Source organism: Procambarus clarkii, chromosome 26, assembly GCF_040958095.1.
Source record: "Procambarus clarkii isolate CNS0578487 chromosome 26, FALCON_Pclarkii_2.0, whole genome shotgun sequence".
Classification (NCBI taxonomy): domain Eukaryota; kingdom Metazoa; phylum Arthropoda; class Malacostraca; order Decapoda; family Cambaridae; genus Procambarus; species Procambarus clarkii.
The window spans coordinates 40,573,605-40,599,379 of NC_091175.1; the positions used below are offsets into that span (position 1 = coordinate 40,573,605).

At 41.2% G+C, this 25,775-nt stretch overlaps 2 protein-coding genes across 2 annotated transcripts; both read left to right on the forward strand.

Annotated features, from left to right (window-relative positions):
- The first annotated feature begins 23,348 nt into the window (after positions 1 to 23,348).
- LOC123756961 (uncharacterized) lies at positions 23,349 to 24,116 on the forward strand. Its single transcript, XM_045740370.2, has one exon. It carries the CDS (start codon positions 23,349 to 23,351, stop codon positions 24,114 to 24,116), a length of 768 nt encoding a protein of 255 aa, XP_045596326.2.
- A 15-nt stretch (positions 24,117 to 24,131) lies between these two features.
- On the forward strand, positions 24,132 to 25,133 carry LOC138368933 (uro-adherence factor A-like). Its single transcript, XM_069331657.1, has one exon. It carries the CDS (start codon positions 24,132 to 24,134, stop codon positions 25,131 to 25,133), a length of 1,002 nt encoding a protein of 333 aa, XP_069187758.1.
- Positions 25,134 to 25,775: the final 642 nt, after the last annotated feature.

Genomic DNA, 25,775 nt, shown 5'->3' on the forward strand with positions numbered 1-25,775 from the left:
CCCTCCCTGAACCCATGTTGATGGGTTGTCACGAAGTCTCTTCTCTCCAGATGTGTGTGTGTGTGTGTGTGTGTGTGTGTGTGTGTGTGTGTGTGTGTGTGTGTGTGTGTGTGTGCTCGCGCGCGTGTTTCCGAATGCGGGCTCTCACCGAGAAATACTTACCTATATGTATTCTTCTAGATCTACTCACCTAGGCATACTCGGCAAGATATACTTACATAAATATACTCACCTAGATTTACTCATGAAGATATACTCTCTTAGATATTCTCCCCTAGTACACTTGAAGATATATTCACTCTGATATAATAATCTAGATATTGTGACGATAATCTCCTTCAAGAGATTGAGCCTGCTCTTCCCTCCACAATTACGTCGTCGAAATTATATAAAACTACTATGGAAGAAATGTCCAACAACGACAACAACACCAGCAAGGTTTGCCAGAGCGCAAAACGTTGCAGCCAGAGACACCTGTTCAGACTCAAACCGCCAAACTACCTGTTGATCGCTACCGGCTCCGCTGATTGGTCGCCGGTCTGGCTGCAACTGCACTCCACCCCCCATACTACTTGATGTCTGGGGTCGCCACGACCTCAGACCTGAGAATGTTCAGTGCTTTCGTGGTTACCACTCCTCCCGGCTAGACGTTAGCGTGTACTGAGAGAGGTGGTAGCTTAAAGCCAATATTCCAGCACCTCCCATTTAATTTTGTGTTGCACTTCCTGTTATTTTATCTTAACGTAACTTTTCATTGTGTCATTTAATTATTCTTATTATTTTGATTGATTGATTTTATTATACAAATTTGTTTGTCCATTTTTTCATGTTTTGATTTATTTAACGTAATTAAAATTTCATTGTTAAAGTTTACTTGTGTTTTGTGTGTCTTCTCCTTACCTTACCACAGACGAAGTTCCAGTTTTTCTATTTTTTTTTATAACTATGTGACGAGGCCATACCCCTAGCCTTAAACAGCCGAACACCAACGCGTTACCGTCACAAGTTATATGGGGGCCTGTCCTAGGAGCTTCACTCAGGTACTGGTGCCAAGTGGTAATTTAAGGTAAGCGTATTTAACTTTGTTAACGTAGCTTTACTATTTTTCATATTCAATTTCATTTTTTATAAGGTGCGGTGTATTGTGCATTACGAGAGTAACATATAGTGAAGGTGAGACAACTTTGGATTACGTGGTGACTGTAGGCTGCAGTCATACTCTTAATTGGTCATCTCTCCCTCCGTGTTATTACTCGTGTTTACCATCTATGTCCCTTGAATATTTCTCATTTTGACAGATCATCATATTGGTACCCTGGTACTGTGGTCTGCCCCGGGTCAAGAGTACCCAATCTTCTGCAATCTGACTGTAGGAGGACAAAGAGAGCCATAGTTCCTCTAGCTCGAACTTTAGTTGCTGAATTGGGACCTCAGCAGCAGTTCTCGTCACCAGTTGACACCTCGCACCCCTACACGTCAGTCAGAGATGATGATACATACAACGGTAGGGAATTAGCTTACTTTTCAGAGCACAAAAGTTCGCTAATTCTGTAAGTATCATATTAAATTCAGTAGGAAAAACTTGCTTTATGTCCTATTGAGACTTGGCAAGGTATGCCTACATCCTTGGACTACCAATTTTACTTTTGAAGCATTTAACTGTTTCATTTGTTTTCGAAACTCTGTTTCATTTGTTAGTAGGATTTTCTTGCCCTTATTCTCTTACATGAGTACCGGGTACAAGATTTCCTGCGCCCTTGATTTAATTTAATCATTTAACATCTTTTACTTAACTTTAATTGTTAAAGATCTCACAGGATAGGTACCAGTTGCCACGTTGTCCTGTTTCTGACATTCACTATTGAATATTCGTGTACCTTTATTTGCTAATTTCACCATGTTTCGTCTCCAAGCTTTCCGTACAAATCCAGCAGGTGAAATAGGGACTTTAAGTCGTGCCAAGAGGACTGAATTACAAACTCTTGCACATGAGTATCAACTAGAAGTTCCCTACCAAGCCAACAAAAATGACCTACACAACCTGTTGCTGGATTACTATTTAGAGCAAGGTAAGATAGACTCTGAAACTCAAGAAACTTACTATATTGCAGAGAAAACTGACTTGGCAACGATGAAACTTAAACTAGAGCTGGCCAAGATTGAACGTGAGCAGCAAAGAGAAGCAGCTGCCATACGAAGGGACGAACAAGAACGCGAGGCCGCCTTGAGGAGAGAAGAACAAGAACGTGAGATTGCCTTACTCCAGGAGCGGGAACGCGTACGGCTTGAAACCAAACAACGCGAGTTGGAGATGCAACGCGAACATGACAAGCAACAAGCAACTCTGGCTCTAGAGTGTCGTCAACGTGAAATCGCCTTGGAAACTTCACACTTCACTCAACGCCAACAAGCTACTGCCAATCTTCCCGTCAGTTTTAATATATCACATGCAAGTAAGTTAATGCCATCCTTTGTAGAAGCAGAAGTTGATGTGTTCTTTACCACCTTTGAAACCCTTGCTAATCAACTCAGTTGGCCTGTCGACCAATGGGCCACACTTCTCAGAGTCCATCTTACAGGTAGAGCTGCAGTCACACTCAGTACTTTGGCGTCTGAGAATGACTACCACACTCTGAAACAAGCAGTGTTGGACGCCTACCTCCTCTCTACTGAAAGTTATAGAAGGAAATTCCGTGACCACCTGAAGGCAAGTACCACTACCTTCCTCGAGTTTGCTAACACGAAACGGAGGTATTTCATGAAATGGCTGGAAGCAGCACATGTCTCTACTTTTACAGAACTCGTCAACCTGATGCTTGTTGAATAATTCTTGAGACGTGTGCCACCTCCTGTCCGCCTCTACTTAGCAGATAAAGAAGAAACCGACTACCTGAAGTGTGCTAAGTCGGCTGACACTTACAGCCTCATCCACCGGCTGACACCCGAACCATCCTCCAGTAAGAAGTCGTGGTACAGTTACGAGAAGGTGAGCCCCGATCAAGCTGGTTCACAACTGTACTGCAAGTATTGTAGACTCTATGGACATACCATAGACAAGTGTGGTAAGTCTCAATACAAGGGAACCACTGACCAACAGAGACCCAAACCAACTCCTCCTAAGTCCGGTAAGCCTGTGATGAATGTTGGTGTTGATGTTAATGATCTTTCTCTTTTCAGTAACCACCTGTATACTGGAACTGTCTCTGCCAACGGTTCAAATCCGGAGGGACGTTTCAAATTGAAGATCTTGAGGGACACAGCGGCTCTACAATCGATCATCTTGAAGTCGGCTGTGCCCAACATCGTCTACACCGGAGAAACTGTCTTCATCACTGACCTCACTGCTACCACTCCATACCCTCTCGCCAGAGTCCACCTGGATTGTCCCTACGTGAACGGGGAAGTCCAAGTCGCCGTCAGGGAAAAGCCTTTTCCCATGCCTGGAGTGCAACTTCTCCTAGGCAACGACTTGGCAGAAGACCTGCAACCGACCAACCTGATCGTCATGGACAAACCCCAGGTGTGTAACTCTGTGCCAATAAACCCTATTCTAGAGTATGTTCCAGCAGAGGTTCAAGAGAGTGATGAAGTTTCTCCTCCGGTTCTCGTGACCACCCGTGCACAAGCCGCACGTCCACAGCCAGCTGACTCTACTGCTACCGCTGTCCCTCAAGACCCTCAGAAACTACCCCCGCATCTGACCAAGTTGGAGTTCCGTAAGTTGCAGAGGGAAGATCTTACTTTAACACCATTGTTTTTCCAGGCTGAGACTCAACCCGACAGTATTCCTGGGTTCTTCCTAGAGAACGACTTGCTCTACCGCAGATATAGACCCAGTAAACTGAAGGAGGAGGACGATTGGGCCAACATCGAACAACTTGTGATTCCCACCAGCCTGCGGCCCACTATTCTACACCTGGCCCACGGAGCATTCTCCCACTACGGCTTCAACAAGACTTACCATGGGATTCGTCAAGACTACTACTGGCCAGGTATGGTAAATAACGTCAAACAGTACGTAAAACAGTGTCATACATGTCAGATGGCAGGCAAACCGAACGTCTCCATTCCCAGAGCACCACTGATTCCCATACAGGTGCCTGCGGAACCTTTCCACAGACTCATAATAGACTGTGTTGGTCCTTTACCTCGGACCAGTTCAGGTAACGCCTACATCCTAACCATCCTGTGTCCTACCACCAGATTTCCCATAGCAGTTCCAGTGAAGAACATCACGGCTGCTACGGTTATAAAACATCTATTGAAGATCTTCACTCAATACGGATTTCCCAGGGAGATTCAAAGTGACTGTGGTACCAACTTTACCAGTGATCTCTTCAAAAGGACACTGGAGGAGTTCAACATCAAACAGGTATTGTCCAGCCCCTATCATCCTGCTTCACAGGGTTCTCTTGAACGTAGTCATCAGACCATCAAAGCACTCTTGAAAAAGTTTTGTAGTGAAACCTCTAAGGATTGGGATAAGCAGATTGACCTTATAATGTGTATTTTCAGAAGTCTCCCCAATGAGTCCCTAGGAGTATCTCCTTATGAGATGCTCTACGGCCGTAAGTGCCGTACTCCCCTTAAGGCTTTCAAAGACTCTCTCAGAGATGCCACCTTCAGTGAGCATCAGAATGTGCCCCAGTTTCTTCAAAACCTTCAACACATTCTAGAGAGAGTCCACCGCTTTGCCCATGATAATCTATTGAAAGCCCAGGTGAGAATGAAGACTCATTACGACCAGACCAGCAAAGTAAGAAAATTCAAGCCGGGAGACTTCATCCTTGCCTATTTCCCTATCCCAGGTTCACCATTACAAAACAGGTTTTCAGGACCCTACTGCGTCAAAGAGTGCAGGAATAATAACAACTACGTAATAGAGACTCCAGATAGGCGGCGGAAGACCCAGCTGTGCCACGTCAACCTCCTGAAGCAATATAATGGTACTCCTCCCACTGTCTTGACTAATTGTTCTACCTTCACAGAACCCTACATCCACAGTGAGACCATCCCAGCTTCTCCTCCCGAAAGCACTGACAAGGAGTCAGCGCTTTCTAATTCCGAAATCCTTAATGATCTTCCCAAATGCTTTCAGGATAATAATCGTGCTCCTTTGCCATATTCTAATTCCACTCTCACCTCGTCAGATAAGCCCTTCATCCTCCATGTCGACGCCAGGGGTACCGACGTTGGTGGTGTCGTGATGCAGCAACGAGGCGAGAAGAATACACCTGTCAGCGACTACTGCTACAGGGAACTACGGAACAATTGGCAAGGAGCTACTCTTCCTCATCCTGAAGCTTCAGCACTTCACTCCACACCTGAAAAGTGCTCGGTCCACCATCAATACGGACCACACCACCCTACACCTCCTGCAGCACGCCCACTTCTCATCTCAACGTCTTCTACTATGGGCTTGCTAACTGCAGAAATTCAACCTGGAGACACGCTATACCAAGAGTCTGACAACATCTTAACCCATGATCTCTCCAGAGTTTATGAAGTAGAAGCGACTCCATCCATTACTCCACCACATAACGACGTACTTCTTCCAGAACCGCAGGCTTCGGGGGAGAGTTGTGACGATAATCTCCTTCAAGAGATTGAGCCTGCTCTTCCCTCCACAATTACGTCGTCGAAATTATATAAAACTACTATGGAAGAAATGTCCAACAACGACAACAACACCAGCAAGGTTTGCCAGAGCGCAAAACGTTGCAGCCAGAGACACCTGTTCAGACTCAAACCGCCAAACTACCTGTTGATCGCTACCGGCTCCGCTGATTGGTCGCCGGTCTGGCTGCAACTGCACTCCACCCCCCATACTACTTGATGTCTGGGGTCGCCACGACCTCAGACCTGAGAATGTTCAGTGCTTTCGTGGTTACCACTCCTCCCGGCTAGACGTTAGCGTGTACTGAGAGAGGTGGTAGCTTAAAGCCAATATTCCAGCACCTCCCATTTAATTTTGTGTTGCACTTCCTGTTATTTTATCTTAACGTAACTTTTCATTGTGTCATTTAATTATTCTTATTATTTTGATTGATTGATTTTATTATACAAATTTGTTTGTCCATTTTTTCATGTTTTGATTTATTTAACGTAATTAAAATTTCATTGTTAAAGTTTACTTGTGTTTTGTGTGTCTTCTCCTTACCTTACCACAGACGAAGTTCCAGTTTTTCTATTTTTTTTTATAACTATGTGACGAGGCCATACCCCTAGCCTTAAACAGCCGAACACCAACGCGTTACCTCACAATATATTTATACAAATATACACACATAGATATTCTCACCTACATGTACTCATCTACATATGCTCACCTAGAAGTTTTCAACTAGACATATTCACCTGAACATACCAACATGTACTAACCTATGTATACTCACCTATATTTCACTAGATATACTAACCTAGAAATACTCATTAATATATACTCACCAAGAATTACGTGGTTATATTCACATAGATGTACTCAACCTGGTAGTCTCACCTAGATATTCACCTATGTGTTCCCATCTTGATATATTCAGCTAGATATACTCACTTATATATAGTCACCTGATGTACTCACCAACATGTATACTCACCTGATATACTCGCTTAGATGTACTCACCTAGATGTACTCACCTGATATACTCACCAGAATATACTCACCTAGATTTAGTCACCAGGTATAGCCATCACGATATAGTTACCTGATATACTCACACCGATAGTCACCTAATATACTCACCAAGATATTGTCACAGATATACTCACCACGACATAGTCACCTTATATACTCACCTAAATATATAAATCATTAACATGTATTTAATTAAGTCTTCAACACCATTGGACAATAATCATGACTTCTAATTCGTGATTATCAAATTATTATAAATTCTCCAAGTTATTCGAAAATAATTCGAAAAATCAATTTGTAATCGAGATAATTGAAATGATATGGACAATATAAATTTGTGACCCATAATTCACAGATGATGGCAATAAACTCAAGCGTGGAATCTTTACCATAATAAACAGACAAATATCCGGATCATAACAGCTAATGAACCTTCGACACAGAGTAATTAAGGCCGTTAATTACAGATGAGCTGCGTGTGTGTCGGTCTATAAATTACAGGAGTGTAATCTGGCGGAGAATATTTCACAGGAAAAAGAATAATGTTGAAGATGATGAAACTTGGGGAATATTGATGGTTCTGATGATATGATGATGATATGGGGCGTATTGATACTCTGGGGAATACTGGTGTTATTGATGTTGTCCCGATGGTACTTAAGGAATACTAATATTGATGATTTGATGGTAATACTTAAGGAATATTGATGATATTCATTCTGAGATGGTGATACATATAAAATTTTGATGATACTTGGGTGAATACTAATAGTATTGATGATGTAATGAAGATTGTTGATGAATATTGATGTGACGATACATGGGGAATATTGACAGTATTGATGTAATGACGATACTAGGGGGGGATATTAATAATGATGATGTGATGAAGATTGTTGATGAATATTGATGGCATTGATGACGTGATGATCATACTTGAGGAATATTGCAGTAGAGGGAATGAGGGTTGAGTATAGCAGGAACATGTGAGTGTGGTCAATATTCTGGCTATAATGTCCTCCGTTATATGGTCACCGGGTGACTGTATAGCGGTTGTGCTATAACGTGTTATATGGTTGTGGTCAATATTCTGGCTATAATGTCCTCCGTTATATGGTAGAATGGTGGTCGGATTGAGACCATTTTCCGTAAATAAGTTAATAGGAGTAAGTTAAGTGATTAATAGTGCCAGCCTTTAGTTCTTGGGCCCGCCTCAATACGTTTTAAGTTGTATTTTCGTTATTATAACTTCAAATAAGATCAAATTTAAAACCGTCGTAGTTAAGAAACATTAAGAAGGAAAGAGATAGTTCACAGGTTGTAGCACCTGTCCTCCGCCTTAGTTCTCATATGTATTTAGTTACTATTAGCTCAAATTTTATGAGATTTTAAATACAGTTATTTCATATGTAGTAAGTAAAGGAGTTAGTGGTTGGGTTTCAGCTCTCGTCCACCACCTCCCTCTTGTATTTCGCTATTATCATCTATAGTATTTCGCTATTAGATTTATTCCTTCAAGGAGTGCCGGACCAACCGGGCTGTGGTGGGTATGTGGGCCTGCGGGCCGCTCCAAGCAACAGCCTGGTGGACCAAACTCTCACACGTCAAGCCTGGCCTCGGGCCGGGCTTGGGGAGTAGAAGAACTCCCAGAACCCCATCAACCAGGTATCCCGATTTCCATGAAATGTTAAACAGGCCCCCAAGAGTCGAAGTCAGCAAACATAACCTCGCTGTCGGGTTTCAGTTCTTGTCCCCGGTCTTAGTTCACTCGTGTAAAACTGTTCTTCACCTCACACCCCATCTTACCGCTAGTCTTATGTCACCTTACTGTTAATATGTTCTCTACATGTTCTTTATGTTCTTACATGTTCCTCGCATACTCTTCACATTCTCTATAATCATTTAGGAAAAACAAGAAAAGCTCTCTATTCTCTAGCATTGTCTTACATCTCTATCAGTTAACAAACGAAGATATTTCGTTCAGCATCATTTCTCAATGTCATTATTGTTCCTGTAACGTAACTAATACTGTTCCAGTAACGTAACTAATACTGTTCCTGTAACGTAACTAATACTGTTCCTGTAACGTAACTAATACTGTTCCAATAACGTAACTAATACTGTTCCTGTAACGTAACTAATACTGTTCCTGTAACGTGACTAATACTGTTCCAGTAACGTAACTAATACTATTCCTGTAACGTAACTAATACTGTTCCAGTAACGTGACTAATACTGTTCCAGTAACGTAACTAATGCTGTTCCTGTAACGTAACCAATACTGTTCCAGTAACGTAACCAATACTGTTCCAGTAATTTAACTAATACTGTTCCTGTAACGTAACCAATACTGTTCCTGTAACGTAACCAATACTGTTCCAGTAATTTAACTAATACTGTTCCTGTAACGTAACCAATACTGTTCCAGTAACGTAACTAATACTGTGCCAGTAACGTAACTAATACTGTTCCAGTAACGTAACCAATACTGTTCCAGTAATTTAACTAATACTGTTCCTGTAACGTAACTAATACTGTTCCAGTAACGTAACCAATACTGTGCCTGTAACGTAACCAATACTGTTCCTGTAACGTAACCAATACTGTTCCAGTAACGTAACTAATACTGTTCCTGTAACGTAACCAATACTGTTCCAGTAACGTAACTAATACTGTTCCTGTAACGTAACTAATACTGTTCCAGTAACGTAACTAATACTGTTCCAGTAACGTAACTAATACTGTTCCTGTAACGTAACTAATACTGTTCCAGTAACGTAACTAATACTGTTCTAGTAACGTAACTAATACTGTTCCAGTAACGTAACTAATACTGTTCCAGTAACGTAACCAATACTGTTCCTGTAACGTAACTAATACTGTTCCTGTAACGTAACCAATACTGTTCCTGTAACGTAACCAATACTGTTCCAGTAACGTAACTAATACTGTTCCTGTAACGTAACTAATACTGTTCCTGTAACGTAACCAATACTGTTCCTGTAACGTAACTAATACTGTTCCTGTAACGTAACCAATACTGTTCCTGTAACGTAACCAATACTGTTCCTGTAACGTAACCAATACTGTTCCAGTAACGTAACTAATACTGTTCCTGTAACGTAACTAATACTGTTCCTGTAACGTAACCAATACTGTTCCTGTAACGTAACTAATACTGTTCCTGTAACGTAACTAATACTGTTCCTGTAACGTAACCAATACTGTTCCTGTAACGTAACTAATACTGTTCCTGTAACGTAACCAATACTGTTCCTGTAACGTAACCAATACTGTTCCTGTAACGTAACCAATACTGTTCCTGTAACGTAACTAATACTGTTCCTGTAACGTAACCAATACTGTTCCAGTAACGTAACTAATACTGTTCCAGTAACGTAACTAATACTGTTCCAGTAACGTAACTAATACTGTTCCAGTAACGTAACTAATACTGTTCCTGTAACGTAACCAATACTGTTCCTGTAACGTAACTAACACTGTTCCAGTAACGTAACTAATACTGTTCCTGTAACGTAACTAATACTGTTCCAGTAACGTAACTAATACTGTTCCAGTAACGTAACCAATACTGTTCCAGTAACGTAACTAACACTGTTCCAGTAACGTAACTAATACTGTTCCAGTAACGTAACTAATACTGTTCCAGTAACGTAACTAATACTGTTCCAGTAACGTAACTAATACTGTTCCAGTAACGTAACTAATACTGTTCCAGTAACGTAACTAATACTGTTCCTGTAACGTAACCAATACTGTTCCAGTAACGTAACTAATACTGTTCCTGTAACGTAACCAATACTGTTCCAGTAACGTAACTAACACTGTTCCAGTAACGTAACTAATACTGTTCCAGTAACGTAACTAATACTGTTCCAGTAACGTAACTAATACTGTTCCTGTAACGTAACCAATACTGTTCCAGTAACGTAACTAATACTGTTCCTGTAACGTAACCAATACTGTTCCTGTAACGTAACCAATACTGTTCCAGTAACGTAACTAATACTGTTCCAGTAACGTAACTAACACTGTTCCAGTAACGTAACTAATACTGTTCCAGTAACGTAACTAATACTGTTCCAGTAACGTAACTAATACTGTTCCAGTAACGTAACTAATACTGTTCCAGTAACGTAACTAATACTGTTCCAGTAACGTAACTAATACTGTTCCAGTAACGTAACTAATACTGTTCCAGTAACGTAACTAATACTGTTCCTGTAACGTAACCAATACTGTTCCTGTAACGTAACTAATACTGTTCCTGTAACGTAACCAATACTGTTCCAGTAATGTAACTAATACTGTTCCAGTAACGTAACTAATACTGTTCCAGTAACGTAACTAATACTGTTCCAGTAACGTAACTAATACTGTTCCTGTAACGTAACCAATACTGTTCCTGTAACGTAACTAATACTGTTCCTGTAACGTAACCAATACTGTTCCAGTAATGTAACTAATACTGTTCCAGTAACGTAACTAATACTGTTCCAGTAACGTAACTAATACTGTTCCAGTAACGTAACTAATACTGTTCCTGTAACGTAACCAATACTGTTCCTGTAACGTAACTAATACTGTTCCTGTAACGTAACCAATACTGTTCCAGTAACGTAACTAATACTGTTCCTGTAACGTAACTAACACTGTTCCAGTAACGTAACTAATACTGTGGGGAATTACCCTGTGAGATTTATATATTCATTAATTTAATGCATATAGTAATTTATATTTTACGTTAATTTATGTTTTTCGATAGCAAACTGTTTGATGTTTAGAATGGACTCTATTATTTAAAATTCTCACAAATCGCTTTCCTAAACACATTCTGGTGATTTATGGTTTATTTATGTAGTCATCAATTTAAATTATTGTTTAATAGACATTCACTACAATATTAGACTACATATATTATTAACTAAAATGGGGAGGCCTTATCTGTATTGTTGGGCCTGGTCCACCAGTTATGAACAAGGATGATCACACCCAATAATCCTGGTGGTTGAGGCTGGCAGCAACACCTGTACTGGTGTACTAGGTAACTAGTGTTAAATTTTCTTCCTCTTGTGTTACACCTGTCAGAGGGCACTTACATAAATAGTAGCAACATAATTATGACAGCTATATCAGAGGAAATATTTCTATTATTTATGAGATAATGAATAAGGATTATTTACCTTGTTTTTCGTTTAGTCTCGTGTCCTAACCAGCTTCACCCTATATATCTACCTACTTCTCTGGCCAGGAAAGCACTAAGATAATAAACAGGTTTCGGTAAGACACTTCCCTTATAGTAGACGTTGATTGCGTGGTGATAATGGAAGCTATTTACTTTCCATAACACTGTCCAAGGGAGAATTATTGGAGCTAAATTTACCCCAGCGAGACTTGTAGTTAAAATTACGACTCCCTGTGCCCCTCCTCCCACTGTCGCCTTGGTTGTTCTGTCCAGATGTCAAGAAGTGGTCAGAAGGGCCCACAGTCTCTCGATTTTGGTACTGATAATTAAGTTGATTCAAGGGAAATGTTTTTATGATGTTTACAGTCCGAAGATTGTTGTATTAGGAATAATTCCCATTATTAGGCTGGTGAATTTAATGAAGACATGTGGCAATCATATCTCGTTTTCTACAGGAGGAAATTTCCACTGTGTCACGTCTTCTATGAGTGAATTGGTTTACTACAAAACAGAAGCAATAATCTACCTATAGTATTGAATATTAGTAAATGGTGTCACGTTTTCCGACAAATACTGTTCCTGTAACGTAACTAATACTGTTCCAGTAACGTAACTAATACTGTTCCTGTAACGTGACTAATAATGTTCCTGTAACGTAACTAATACTGTTCCTGTAACGTGACTAATACTGTTCCTGTAACGTAACTAATACTGTTCCAGTAACGTAACTAATACTGTTCCTGTAACGTAACTAATACTGTTCCAGTAACGTAACTAATACTGTTCCTGTAACGTAACTAATACTGTTCCTGTAACGTGACTAATACTGTTCCTGTAACGTAACTAATAATGTTCCTGTAACGTAACTAATACTGTTCCTGTAACGTAACTAATACTGATCCTGTAACGTAACTAATACTGTTCCTGTAACGTGACTAATACTGTTCCTGTAACGTAACTAATACTGTTCCAGTAACGTAATTAATACTGTTCCAGTAACGTAACTAATACTGTTCCAGTAACGTAACTAATACTGTTCCAGTAACGTAACTAATACTGTTCCTGTAACGTGACTAATACTGTTCCTGTAACGTAACTAATACTGTTCCTGTAACGTAACTAATACTGTTCCTGTAACGTAACTAATACTGTTCCTGTAACGTGACTAATACTGTTCCTGTAACGTAACTAATACTGTTCCTGTAACGTAACTAATACTGTTCCTGTAACGTAACTAATAATGTTCCTGTAACGTAACTAATACTGTTCCTGTAACGTAATTAATACTGATCCTGTAACGTAACTAATACTGTTCCTGTAACGTGACTAATACTGTTCCTGTAACGTAACTAATAATGTTCCTGTAACGTAACTAATACTGTTCCTGTAACGTAATTAATACTGATCCTGTAACGTAACTAATACTGTTCCTGTAACGTGACTAATACTGTTCCTGTAACGTAACTAATACTGTTCCAGTAACGTAACTAATACTGTTCCAGTAACGTAACTAATACTGTTCCAGTAACGTAACTAATACTGTTCCAGTAACGTAACTAATACTGTTCCAGTAACGTAACTAATACTGTTCCTGTAACGTAAATAATACTGTCCCTGTAATGTAACTAATACTGTTCCTGTAACGTAAATAATACTGTTCCAGTAACGTAACTAATACTGTTCCAGTAACGTAACTAATACTGTTCCTGTAACGTAAATAATACTGTCCCTGTAATGTAACTAATACTGTTCCTGTAACGTAACTAATACTGTTCCAGTAACGTAACTAATACTGTTCCAGTAACGTAACTAATACTGTTCCTGTAACGTAACTAATACTGTTCCAGTAACGTAACTAATACTGTTCCAGTAACGTAACTAATACTGTTCCAGTAACGTAAGTAATACTGTTCCAGTAACGTAACTAATACTGTTCCAGTAACGTAACTAATACTGTTCCTGTAACGTAAATAATACTGTCCCTGTAATGTAACTAATACTGTTCCAGTAACGTAACTAATACTGTTCCAGTAACGTAACTAATACTGTTCCAGTAACGTAACTAATACTGTTCCTGTAACGTAAATAATACTGTCCCTGTAATGTAACTAATACTGTTCCTGTAACGTAACTAATACTGTTCCTGTAACGTAACTAATACTGTTCCAGTAACGTAACTAATACTGTTCCTGTAACGTAACTAATACTGTTCCTGTAACGTGACTAATACTGTTCCTGTAACGTAACTAATACTGTTCCAGTAACGTAACTAATACTGTTCCTGTAACGTAACTGATACTGTTCCTGTAACGTGACTAATACTGTTCCTGTAATGTAACTAATAATGTTCCTGTAACGTAACTAATACTGTTCCAGTAACGTAACTAATACTGATCCTGTAACGTAACTAATACTGTTCCTGTAACGTGACTAATACTGTTCCTGTAACGTAACTAATACTGTTCCAGTAACGTAACTACTACTGTTCCAGTAACGTAACTAATACTGTTCCAGTAACGTAACTAATACTGTTCCAGTAACGTAACTAATACTGTTCCTGTAACGTGACTAATACTGTTCCTGTAACGTAACTAATACTGTTCCTGTAACGTAACTAATACTGTTCCTGTAACGTGACTAATACTATTCCTGTAACGTAACTAATACTGTTCCTGTAACGTAACTAATACTGTTCCTGTAACGTAACTAATAATGTTCCTGTAACGTAACTAATACTGTTCCTGTAACGTAACTAATACTGATCCTGTAACGTAACTAATACTGTTCCTGTAACGTGACTAATACTGTTCCTGTAACGTAACTAATACTGTTCCAGTAACGTAACTAATACTGTTCCAGTAACGTAACTAATACTGTTCCAGTAACGTAACTAATACTGTTCCAGTAACGTAACTAATACTGTTCCAGTAACGTAACAAATACTGTTCCTGTAACGTAAATAATACTGTCCCTGTAATGTAACTAATACTGTTCCTTTAACGTAACTAATACTGTTCCTGTAACGTAACTAATAATGTTCCTGTAACATAACTAATACTGTTCCTGTAACGTAACTAATACTGTTCCAGTAACGTAACTAATAATGTTCCTGTAACGTAACTAATACTGTTCCTGTAACGTAACTAATACTGATCCTGTAACGTAACTAATACTGTTCCTGTAACGTAACTAATACTGTTCCTGTAACGTAACTAATACTGTTCCTGTAACGTAACTAATACTGTTCCTGTAACGTAACTAATACTGTTCCAGTAACGTAACTAATACTGTTCCTGTAACGTAACTAATACTGATCTTGTAACGTAACTAATATAGTTCCTGTAACACTAAACAAGTCTTGTGGTAACGTTCTGTATCGTAACTTGTCTATTCCTTAACAAAACTATGTCAATATTTTTCTCTTTATCATTTATCAACTTGATATTTCTTCTCGCACTCTAATATTATTCTTTAACTAAACTAAACAAAGAATACTCTTCGTGCAATGGAAAAAGTCGAAGGTGTGTTCTTCATAGCGTTATTAACTAAAGATGTGCTTCATGAAGCAGGGAACTAGTCAAGGGTGTTGTGGGGGAATGTGCTAGTAGGAATTTGTTTGTTTTTTAATATGTTTATTTCTCAATTTAATTTAAATAATAAATGATTAATAAATGGACTATATTTTCAAGTAATTTTAAGTGGACTGTAGATTTGAATTAAGTTCCTGCCAGGTGTTACCTACACCACATATTTGGGGGGTTTATATTTCATAATCTATACCACCTGAGGTGGAGAACAAGACTTCAAATATTAGGTAATTACAAGTTACTATATAAAGCATTATACGCTATGCTCCAACGTAGTAATGGCCTGATAAGAAGCCCTAGATGTCCCTCAGTCGTGGACAAGGAACCTTGCTGGTAGACACCGTAATGGCATCTTAAGTTTCCTCGTGACACTACAGGTGATCCGGGCCTCCTTCTCTGGTACTTTATCTGCCAAATAAGTGGTAAGTAGTGTACTGTGATATACATACATGGAATATATTCACTTTAAAGGAGTAAGCATTAATAATTTGGTTTACCCATTTTGGTTATATCGCGTGCATCATAACGGGGCAATGATTAAGAAGATTATGATAATGGCTACCTATGAAACTATGGCTATACAATATATATATACTATAACTATGAAACATATACTCGGAAACAACACTCTCCTGAAAGTAGGACTCGTCAGTTGGGCGAAATCACGACGTTCATGTGTTGCGAGGCTCAGGAAAGATGTCCGTGTCGATTATATTAAACAATAGTACTTTGGCGCCGGTGTATAAGTGTGTGCACAAGTGGGGCGTCACATGTAATGAGAGGTAAGACATCCGTGTGTCTCGCCCGTCATGGGTGTACTGGCTCGGCGTCACTTGTGCCCGCCTCCTCCTCTCTTGACACGTCCACAACGTCTCCAGTTTTCTCAGATTTACTTATCAGTTATAGGAGGAAGACTTATTTATTCATAATTTACTGTTATATCCAGTATTGATAAATGCTTTTCTTCGAGTTTTGACTATTCGACTTGGAATATTATATACGTTAAGATAAACATTAGGTACCTAGACCTCTAGGCTGGCGCAACAATTTACCATTATTTCCTGGCAGTCACCAGGTACACGCGCCTTGATAAATTTAGCAATGTTAATATTATTAGTAAATACCTGGCAAACTTTTTAACTAAGTATGTCAGGAGTTAGTAATTTGATGTCGGAATTTCCGACAGGTGTTTTCTTCATTACGTTCTTAAGGATATGCTTCATGAAGCAAGAGTCTAGGAGAGAGTATCTTCTTCATAACTCTTAATGCAACAAGTATACTCTCCTAGACCTCTTCATGCATCAAAGAAGACGTCCCGTGACGTCTTTATGCAACAAAGAGCACTCTTAGACATCTTGATGTAACAAGGGATACTCAGTAAGACACTTTTATGCATCAATGGAAACTTCTCAGATGATGAGACATTATTTCTCACATCTCTGCCATCTTAAGACAAGCTTTTAATAACGTTCATATTCCTGTTCTTCAAGTCCAACTTTCTATTCGATAATAATAATTTCATTCCCTCTGCAATACTCTTAGTCACATTTTTCAAGCAGAAAAACAAAGTTTTTCATTAAATTCTATATGATTGCAATGTAATGTTATTTGAGTCAAAGCTAACGTAGAAATTTGATCAAACCTCACCTAACTGAACCTAAGATAACTAGGTCAGTAATTCAAGTTCTTAATATAATAAATAATTATTGTTACAAAAGAACCAGTCTGGAAAGTAATATTTGAAAAAACGAAAATAATTTGGCCTCTTAGGCAAATAAAACGTTGCATATTTAGCCAACTAGTACAGTTCTGGCATAAATACAGAGTCAGTGATATCAGGGGGGAACAGAGGGTTGTGTCCCCCCCCCCCTCACAGGCGCCTGTGTTTCATCCATCAGTAATCCATCAACACCTGAACACCATCCCCACTCTGCTATCCTTTCTTCAATTTCCCCTCGAGCCTTTGGTCTTCCATCCCAGCGCCCCGTCACCCTCCCTCCCTCCCTCTCTCCTTCCTTCTCCCTTTATCCATCCATCCGACAGTTCGCTTAAAGTGTCGGGACCCTCTCGACACTCCATCACTAAGCTTTTCAGGGCGTCCCCCCCGTCTCCTCCCTCCCTGCTCCATCATTCCTCATTGTGTCACATTTGGTTACTGGCAACGCTTTAATATCCCAACATTACACCCCTTCCAATGGCATGTTTCACTTTTGTCACGGAGGGTTGTTATTGAACGTGAACGTTCATAGGGTGTCTACTCACCTATTTAGGCGCCTATTTGTTTCAAGCATTAGCTCTTGGACCCCTCCTTTCTAGTTGCCGGTTGTTTCAGGCAATGACTCCTGACCTATTTTCCCTATTATACCTGTTTTAAACATGTGAATTGAGTTGCTTCCACAACCTTTACATCATACAATTTACTCACTACCATTATGCTAAAAGGAAACTTTCTAGCATCTCTATGACACATCTGAGTCTCAAGCTTCCATCTGCGCCCCCCCCCCCCTATTCTATTGGAATTCAATGCAAAATTTCCTCTTTCTCCACTCAGTCAATCCCCCTTAGGTATTTTATACATCTGTATCATGTCTACCCTCTCCCTACTTCTTTCTAGTGTCGACAGGTTTAGTTCCTTCAGTCCATCATCATAACTCATCCCTCGCAACCCTGGGATGAGTCTCGTTGCCAGCTTTTGCACCGTTTCGAGCTTCCCCATGTGTTTTTTATAGGGGCTCCAGGCAGGGGCGGCATACTCTAAGACTGACCTCACATACGCGGTATACAGTGACCTAAAAACCTACTTATTCAAATTTATGAACGATATCCTGACTTTTGCCAGAGGAGAATATGCGGCTGAGGTTATTGTTTATATGAGGCTTTGGAGTTATATTTGGTGTTATGTCCACTCCCAGGTCTTTTTCTAGTCGTTACAAGAAGGCAGTTTCCCTTCGTGTATTGATCTGGCTCCTAACCCCAATTCCATCGCTTTACACTTACTGGTGTTGAAATCTAGCAACCGTTTCTCGGACCAGTTCTGAAGCTTGTCTTAGTCATCCTGGAGTACATTACAATCCTCGTCTGTCTCAACCCTCTTCATTAGCTGTGCATCATCTGCAAACATTGACATAAAAGACTCAACTCATGCAGTCAAGTCATTTACATAAATGAGGAATAGTATGGGACCCAGCACCGTTCCTTGAGGCACCCCGCTTGTTACTCTACGCCAGTCCGACTCCTCGCCCCTCACTGTCTCTCTCTGACACCTGTCTGTCAGGTAATTCCTTACCCATGTTAATGCGTTGCCGCCTACTCCCGCCTGACTCTCAAGTTTGTATAGTAACCTTCTGTGTGATACTTTATCAAACGCTTTTTGGCAGTCCAGAAATATGCAATCTGTCCCAGCTTCTCTGTCTTGCCTTATTCGTTACCTTATCATAAGGCTTTAGGCTTGATTTTCCAGCTCTAAAGCGGTGTTGTTTTGTTGTTTACTTACAAACCTAATTCTTTCTAGATGTGCTACTTGCCTTAACCTTATAATTCTTTCACGTACTTTGCAAGGGAAGTTTATGAGCGACACTGGTCAGTAGTTAAGTGCCTCTTCTCAATCTCTATTCTTGTTGACTGGGAAGGCAACCACATTTGCCTTCTTCTTGCAGCTCGGCACTTCCTCTTGTGTATGTGACTCATTATAGATTAGTGCTAGAGGTATGCTGAGAGCCTGTGCTGTTTTTTTTACAATCCATGGTGAGACTTTATCTGGCCCAGTAGCTTTAGTTATATCCAGTGATGCTAGCTGTATTCTTACGTACTCCACTGTTACCTCAATATTTAGTAGTTTCTCATCAGGTGCAGCTTTCTCATCTAGCTCTGGGAGCTGTTCAGGCTCAGTAGTGAACACTACATGGAAGCTGGCATTGCGCTCCTCACAAATTTCTTTATCATTTTCTGTATACTGGCCTCCCCCTTTTTCGTAACCTGGTCACGTGATCATTCACTGTCATTTTCCTTCTTATATGGCTATGAAGGAGTTTCGGTTGACTCTTTGCTTTGTGGGCAATATCATGTTCATTGTTTCTTTCTGCCAATCTTCTTATGTTTATGCAGTCATTCCTGACCCTGTTGCATCTATTCCAGTTTATTTATGCCCTTTGTCTTCTGTATTTCCTCCACTCCCTCCTGCTCTTTGGTCTTGCTTCCTGACACTGTCTATTGAACCTCGGGTTATTATATTCTCTCTACCATTGCCCTTAATGGTGGTATGGATCTCTCTTCTGCCTCTTTGCACCTCAAGTATACTTGGTCATCATTTCCTGGACCGTCTTCCCTCTAAGTTCCTCCTCCCAATGCACACTTCCCAGATACTCTCTTACTGTCATGTTGTCTTCTTTTGTATAGTCAGCTCTCCCTTCCCTGACTCCTGGTCTTATGGGCACTGTTCTGAGGTCCATCATGTAGTGGAATACCTGGACACAATGGTCACTTGCTCCTAGTGGACACAATGGTCACTTGCTCCTAGTGGACACAATGGTCACTTGCTCCTAGTGGACACAATGGTCACTTGCTCCTAGTGGACACAATGGTCACTTGCTCCTAGTGGACACAATGGTCACTTGCTCCTAGTGGACACAATGGTCACTTACACCTAGTGGACACAATGGTCACTTGCTCCTAGTGGACACAATGGTCACTTGCTCGTAGTGGACACAATGGTCACTTGCTCCTAGTGGACACAATGGTCACTTGCTCCTAGTGGACACAATGGTCACTTGCTCCTAGTGGACACAATGGTCACTTGCTCCTAGTGGACACAATGGTCACTTGCTCATAGTGGACACAATGGTCACTTGCTCCTAGTGGACACAATGGTCACTTGCTCGTAGTGGACACAATGGTCACTTGCTCCTAGTGGACACAATGGTCACTTGCTCGTAGTGGACACAATGGTCACTTGCTCCTAGTGGAGCAAGTGCCCATGGTGTGTGTGTTACAAAGTTTTTCCGCTGATGTTTCACAAGCCTTTTTCGCACAATCTTCTCCATCAGTTTGCATGGTATGCAACTTCGGGACACTGGTCTGTCGTTCATTGCCTCCTGTCTATTCCCCTTCTTGTATATCGGGACTATTAGCAGTCTTCCAAATATCTGGCAGTTCCCATTACCAGTGATTTGTTATACACTATGGAGAGTGGCAGGCACAGTACTTCTGCTCCTTCCTTTAGTATCCATGGAAAGATTCCATCTGGGCCTATAGCCTTTGTCACATCCAACTCTAGCAAGAGCTTCCTTACATCCCCGCTGGAAATCTCAAACTCTTCTAGTGGCTTCTGGTTAACTATTTCCCTCTCTTATCTCTGGAACTTCCCCTTACTCTAATGTAAAGACCTTCTGGAATTTCTGATTCAGTTGCTCGCACACTTCCTTGTCGTTTGTAGGGAATCTGTCTGCCCCTACCCTCAATTTCATTACCTGTTCCTTTACAGTTTTTTTCTCCTGGTGTGGTTGTGCAGCAATTAAGGTTGAGTCTTTGCCTTGCTTGCGATGTCATTTTCGTATTGCCCTTCTGCCTCTTTTCTCAGCCTGACATATTCATTCCTGGCACTCTGTTTATCTTTCTCTGCTCTCGAGTTTCCTGTTATTTCTATAGTGTCTCCATGCCCTTTTACTTTGCTGCTTAGCTAGCCTACATCTCTGATTAAACCATGGGTTTCTCATCTGCATTTCGTTGTTTTCCTTTTGGACCGGGACAAACTTGTCTGCTGCCTCCTTACACGTCTGCGTGATGTAGTCCATCATTTCTTGGGCCGTTTTTCCTCTGAGCTCTGTTTCCCATGTTATATCTGTTAGGAATGTCCTTATCTCCTCATAGTTTCCCTTTCGGAATGCCAGCCTTTTGTTTTCAGTACCCCTCCTCGAGTTCCTTAACCCTTCTTCAACCAGATACTCAAACGTCAAGTACACTGTGGTCGCTCATTCCTACCGGGTTCTCGAAACCGATATCCTTTATGTCGGAGTCGTTCAGAGTGAAGACTAGGTCAAGTCTCGCTGGTACATCGTTTCCTCTCATCCATGTGGGTTCCCTGAAATGCTATCTTCTTGAGGTTATCTTGAGATGATTTCTGGGCTTAGCGTCCCTGCGGCCCGATCCTCGAACAGACCTCCTTTCTGTTACACCCCCCCAAGAAGCAGCCCATAGCAGCTGTCCACTCAGCTGTCAGACCCTTAGACAGCTGCCTAGGGGGCCATACTCTCACAGACAAGAGCACTGTGAGAGTATGCTCTCTAAAGGTTCTCCCACTGCTGACTTTAATGGCTTATTGCAGTTCACAGTGCACAAAGCCTACCTCTTTTACCCCTGGATGGAAACTGTCATTAAGAAATGTCTGGCTTAAGAAGAACGGCTTGGTTAAGAAGTTTCTTGTCGCCACCTCCAATAGTTTAGCTCTCCATGTATCTTCACCTCCATGCAGTTCCTTGTTCTCCCAGTCTATCCTTCCATGATTGAAGTCCACCATGATGAGCAGATGGGATCTATTTCTACAAGCAGCAGAGGCTGCCCTCTCAATAAGTGCTAACTGCCATGTTGTTGTTGTCATACTCTTGTCTGGGTCTTCTGTCATTGGGTGGAGGGTTATATATCACTGCTACTACTATTCTTGGTCCTCCCATTATCATGGTGCCTATTTTGTAGTCTCTGAATCCCTCACAGCCCGGGATAGCCATCTCCTTGAAACTCCATTCCTTTCTCATTAGTAGGGAAACTTGTGTGTGCTTCTGGAAGTAAGTTTGGAAAGATGTCTATGCATCTGGTTTTCTTCTTTGCCTGCCTTTTGGAATCATATTCTTGCCAAAGTACCTTCAAATGGGAATTTTTCTTCCCATCTACATTACTTTGCCCCTTCTGTAGTTAACTCTATTAGCCACTTGAAAACATTTCTTGTAACTTACTGAAGTTCTCCAGTCTCTTGAAGCCATCCACCATACTTATCCTCATTAGTTTTTTATTAATATGATAGTATATTGGACTTGTACTTATGCTCTGAATATGTACATATGTACAATTGTGTGCTTTCCTCGGCAGCGCTAATGTGTAAGGTGCCATTATGTGTTTGTGCGTGGTCAGCGCTGTTCAGTGCCATCGACGTCCTCGACGATTTCCAGAAGCTGTGATGGTCTGCTTGAGATGCACTTGCCATGAGAACAATATGTAAATATAGGGGCAAGTACAATATTGCTCAAAAACAGAATATAAATCACTTAAACACACTGAGAATAAATCGATAAAAAGCAAAATAATATACACAATATAGTGTATCTACCTGATTATTATAGTTCACCCATTTATGTCTCCCCCCCCCCCTCCCTCTCGTTTTCTATGAGAGGCGTTATTCATGGGAAGACTTCACAGTTTTTCTACCTGGTAGTTCTTGGGGGCATTTTTTGAGAGTATCTCATGGCCACATTGTTAACTCACAGTGTTGATGCTGACATTTTCAAAGAACAAAATGCTGTCTTACCTAACCCGCACACCTAATCTTTTTAAAGTTCCAGGTGTTGTTATTTCTTAAAATTCCTATGTTACCTCACTTAACCTTTCATACAGTATCCATACAGTATCCATATTTTCAGACCATTTCTACTATAGAGTGAGAAATCAAAATGTGAAGTTGATCTTTGTGAGACTTTTGTAGCCAAGCTGGAAGAAGCAGCAGGGAAGAGGATGGGGAGCACCTCCCTTACACCTCCTGGGGAGAGGGGCAGGGGAGAGTGTAGTCCAGTTACCACACTAAGCTCTTCACTCTGCAGCCCTGAACAAAACTTTTTAAATCAGCAGAGAAATGATTCAATCCTGACTGACGCGCAGAATAAAGCAGTGACGGAGGCAGACCCACAGGCCATGAGTTATTAATATTCTAGTGAGGCCATGAGTTATTACAGCACTAGTGAGGCCATGAGTTATTACAGCACTAGCGAGGCCATGAGTTATTACAGCACTAGTGAGGCCATGAGTTATTACAACACTAGTGAGGCCATGAGTTATTACAGCACTAGTGAGGCCATGAGTTATTACAACACTAGTGAGGCCATGAGTTATTACAGCACTAGCGAGGCCATGAGTTATTACAACACAAGCGAGGCCATGAGTTATTACAACACTAGTGAGGCCATGAGTTATTACAGCACTAGCGAGGCCATGAGTTATTACAACACTAGCGAGGCCATGAGTTATTACAGCACTAGTGAGGCCATGAGTTATTACAACACTAGTGAGGCCATGAGTTATTACAACACTAGTGAGGCCATGAGTTATTACAACACTAGTGAGGCCATGAGTTATTACAACACTAGTGAGGCCATGAGTTATTACAACACTAGTGAGGCCATAAGTTATTACAGCACTAGTGAGGCCATGAGTTATTACAACACTAGTGAGGCCATGAGTTATTACAACACTAGTGAGGCCATGAGTTATTACATCACTAGTGAGGCCATGAGTTATTACAACACTAGTGAGGCCATGAGTTATTACAGCACTAGTGAGGCCATGAGTTATTACAACACTAGTGAGGCCATGAGTTATTACAGCACTAGTGAGGCCATGAGTTATTACAGCACTAGTGAGGCCATGAGTTATAACAACACTAGTGAGGCCATGAGTTATTACAACACTAGTGAGGCCATGAGTTATTAATATTCTAGTGAGGCCATGAGTTATTACAACACTAGTGAGGCCATGAGTTATTACAGCACTAGTGAGGCCATGAGTTATTACAACACTAGTGAGGCCATGAGTTATTACAACACTAGTGAGGCCATGAGTTATTACAGCACTAGTGAGGCCATGAGTTATTACAACACTAGTGAGGCCATGAGTTATTACAGCACTAGTGAGGCCATGAGTTATTACAGCACTAGTGAGGCCATGAGATATTACAACACTAGTGAGGCCATGAGTTATTACAGCACTAGTGAGGCCATGAGTTATTACAACACTAGTGAGGCCATGAGTTATTACAACACTAGTGAGGCCATGAGTTATTACAACACTAGTGAGGCCATGAGTTATTACAACACTAGTGAGGCCATGAGTTATTACAACACTAGTGAGGCCATGAGTTATTACAGCACTAGTGAGGCCATGAGTTATTACAACACTAGTGAGGCCATGAGTTATTACAGCACTAGTGAGGCCATGAGTTATTACAACACTAGTGAGGCCATGAGTTATTACAGCACTAGTGAGGCCATGAGTTATTACAGCACTAGTGAGGCCATGAGTTATTACAGCACTAGTGAGGCCATGAGTTATTACAACACTAGTGAGGCCATGAGTTATTACAGCACTAGTGAGGCCATGAGTTATTACAGCACTAGTGAGGCCATGAGTTATTACAGCACTAGTGAGGCCATGAGTTATTACAACACTAGTGAGGCCATGAGTTATTACAGCACTAGTGAGGCCATGAGTTATTACAGCACTAGTGAGGCCATGAGTTATTACAACACTAGCGAGGCCATGAGTTATTACAGCACTAGTGAGGCCATGAGTTATTACAGCACTAGCGAGGCCATGAGTTATTACAGCACTAGTGAGGCCATGAGTTATTACAGCACTAGCGAGGCCATGAGTCATTACAGCACTAGTGAGGCCATGAGTTATTACAGCACTAGTGAGGCCATGAGTTATTACAGCACTAGTGAGGCCTAGGAGCTCACCTGGAGGCCTATGAGCTCACCTGAAGGCCTAGGAGGTCACCTGGAGGCCTAGGAGATCACCTGGAGGCCTAGGAGTTCATCTGGAGGCCTAGGAGTTCATCTGGAGGCCTAGGAGGTCACCTGGAGGCCTAGGAGATCACCTGGAGGCCTAGGAGTTCATCTGGAGGCCTAGGAGTTCATCTGGAGGCCTAGGAGCTCACCTGGAGGCCTAAGAGCTCACCTGGAGGCCTAGGAGCTCACCTGGAGGCCTAGGAGCTCACAAGAAGGCCTAGGAGGTCACCTGGAGACCTAGAAGGTCACCTGTAGGCCTAGGAGCTCACCTGGAGGCCTAGGAGCTCACAAGAAGGCCTAGGAGGTCACCTGGAGACCTAGAAGGTCACCTGTAGGCCTAGGAGCTCACCTTGAGGCCTAGGAGCTCACCTTGAGGCCTAGGAGCTCACCTGGAGGCCTAGGAGCTCACCTGGAAGACTAAGAGCTCACCTGGAAGCCTAAGAGCTCACCTGGAGGCCTAGGAGCTCACCCGGATGCCTAGGAGTTCACCTGGGGGCCTAGGAGCTCACCTGGAGGCCTAGGAGCTCACCTGGAAGCCTAAGAGCTCACCTGGAGGCCTAAGAGCTCACCTAGAGGCCTAGGA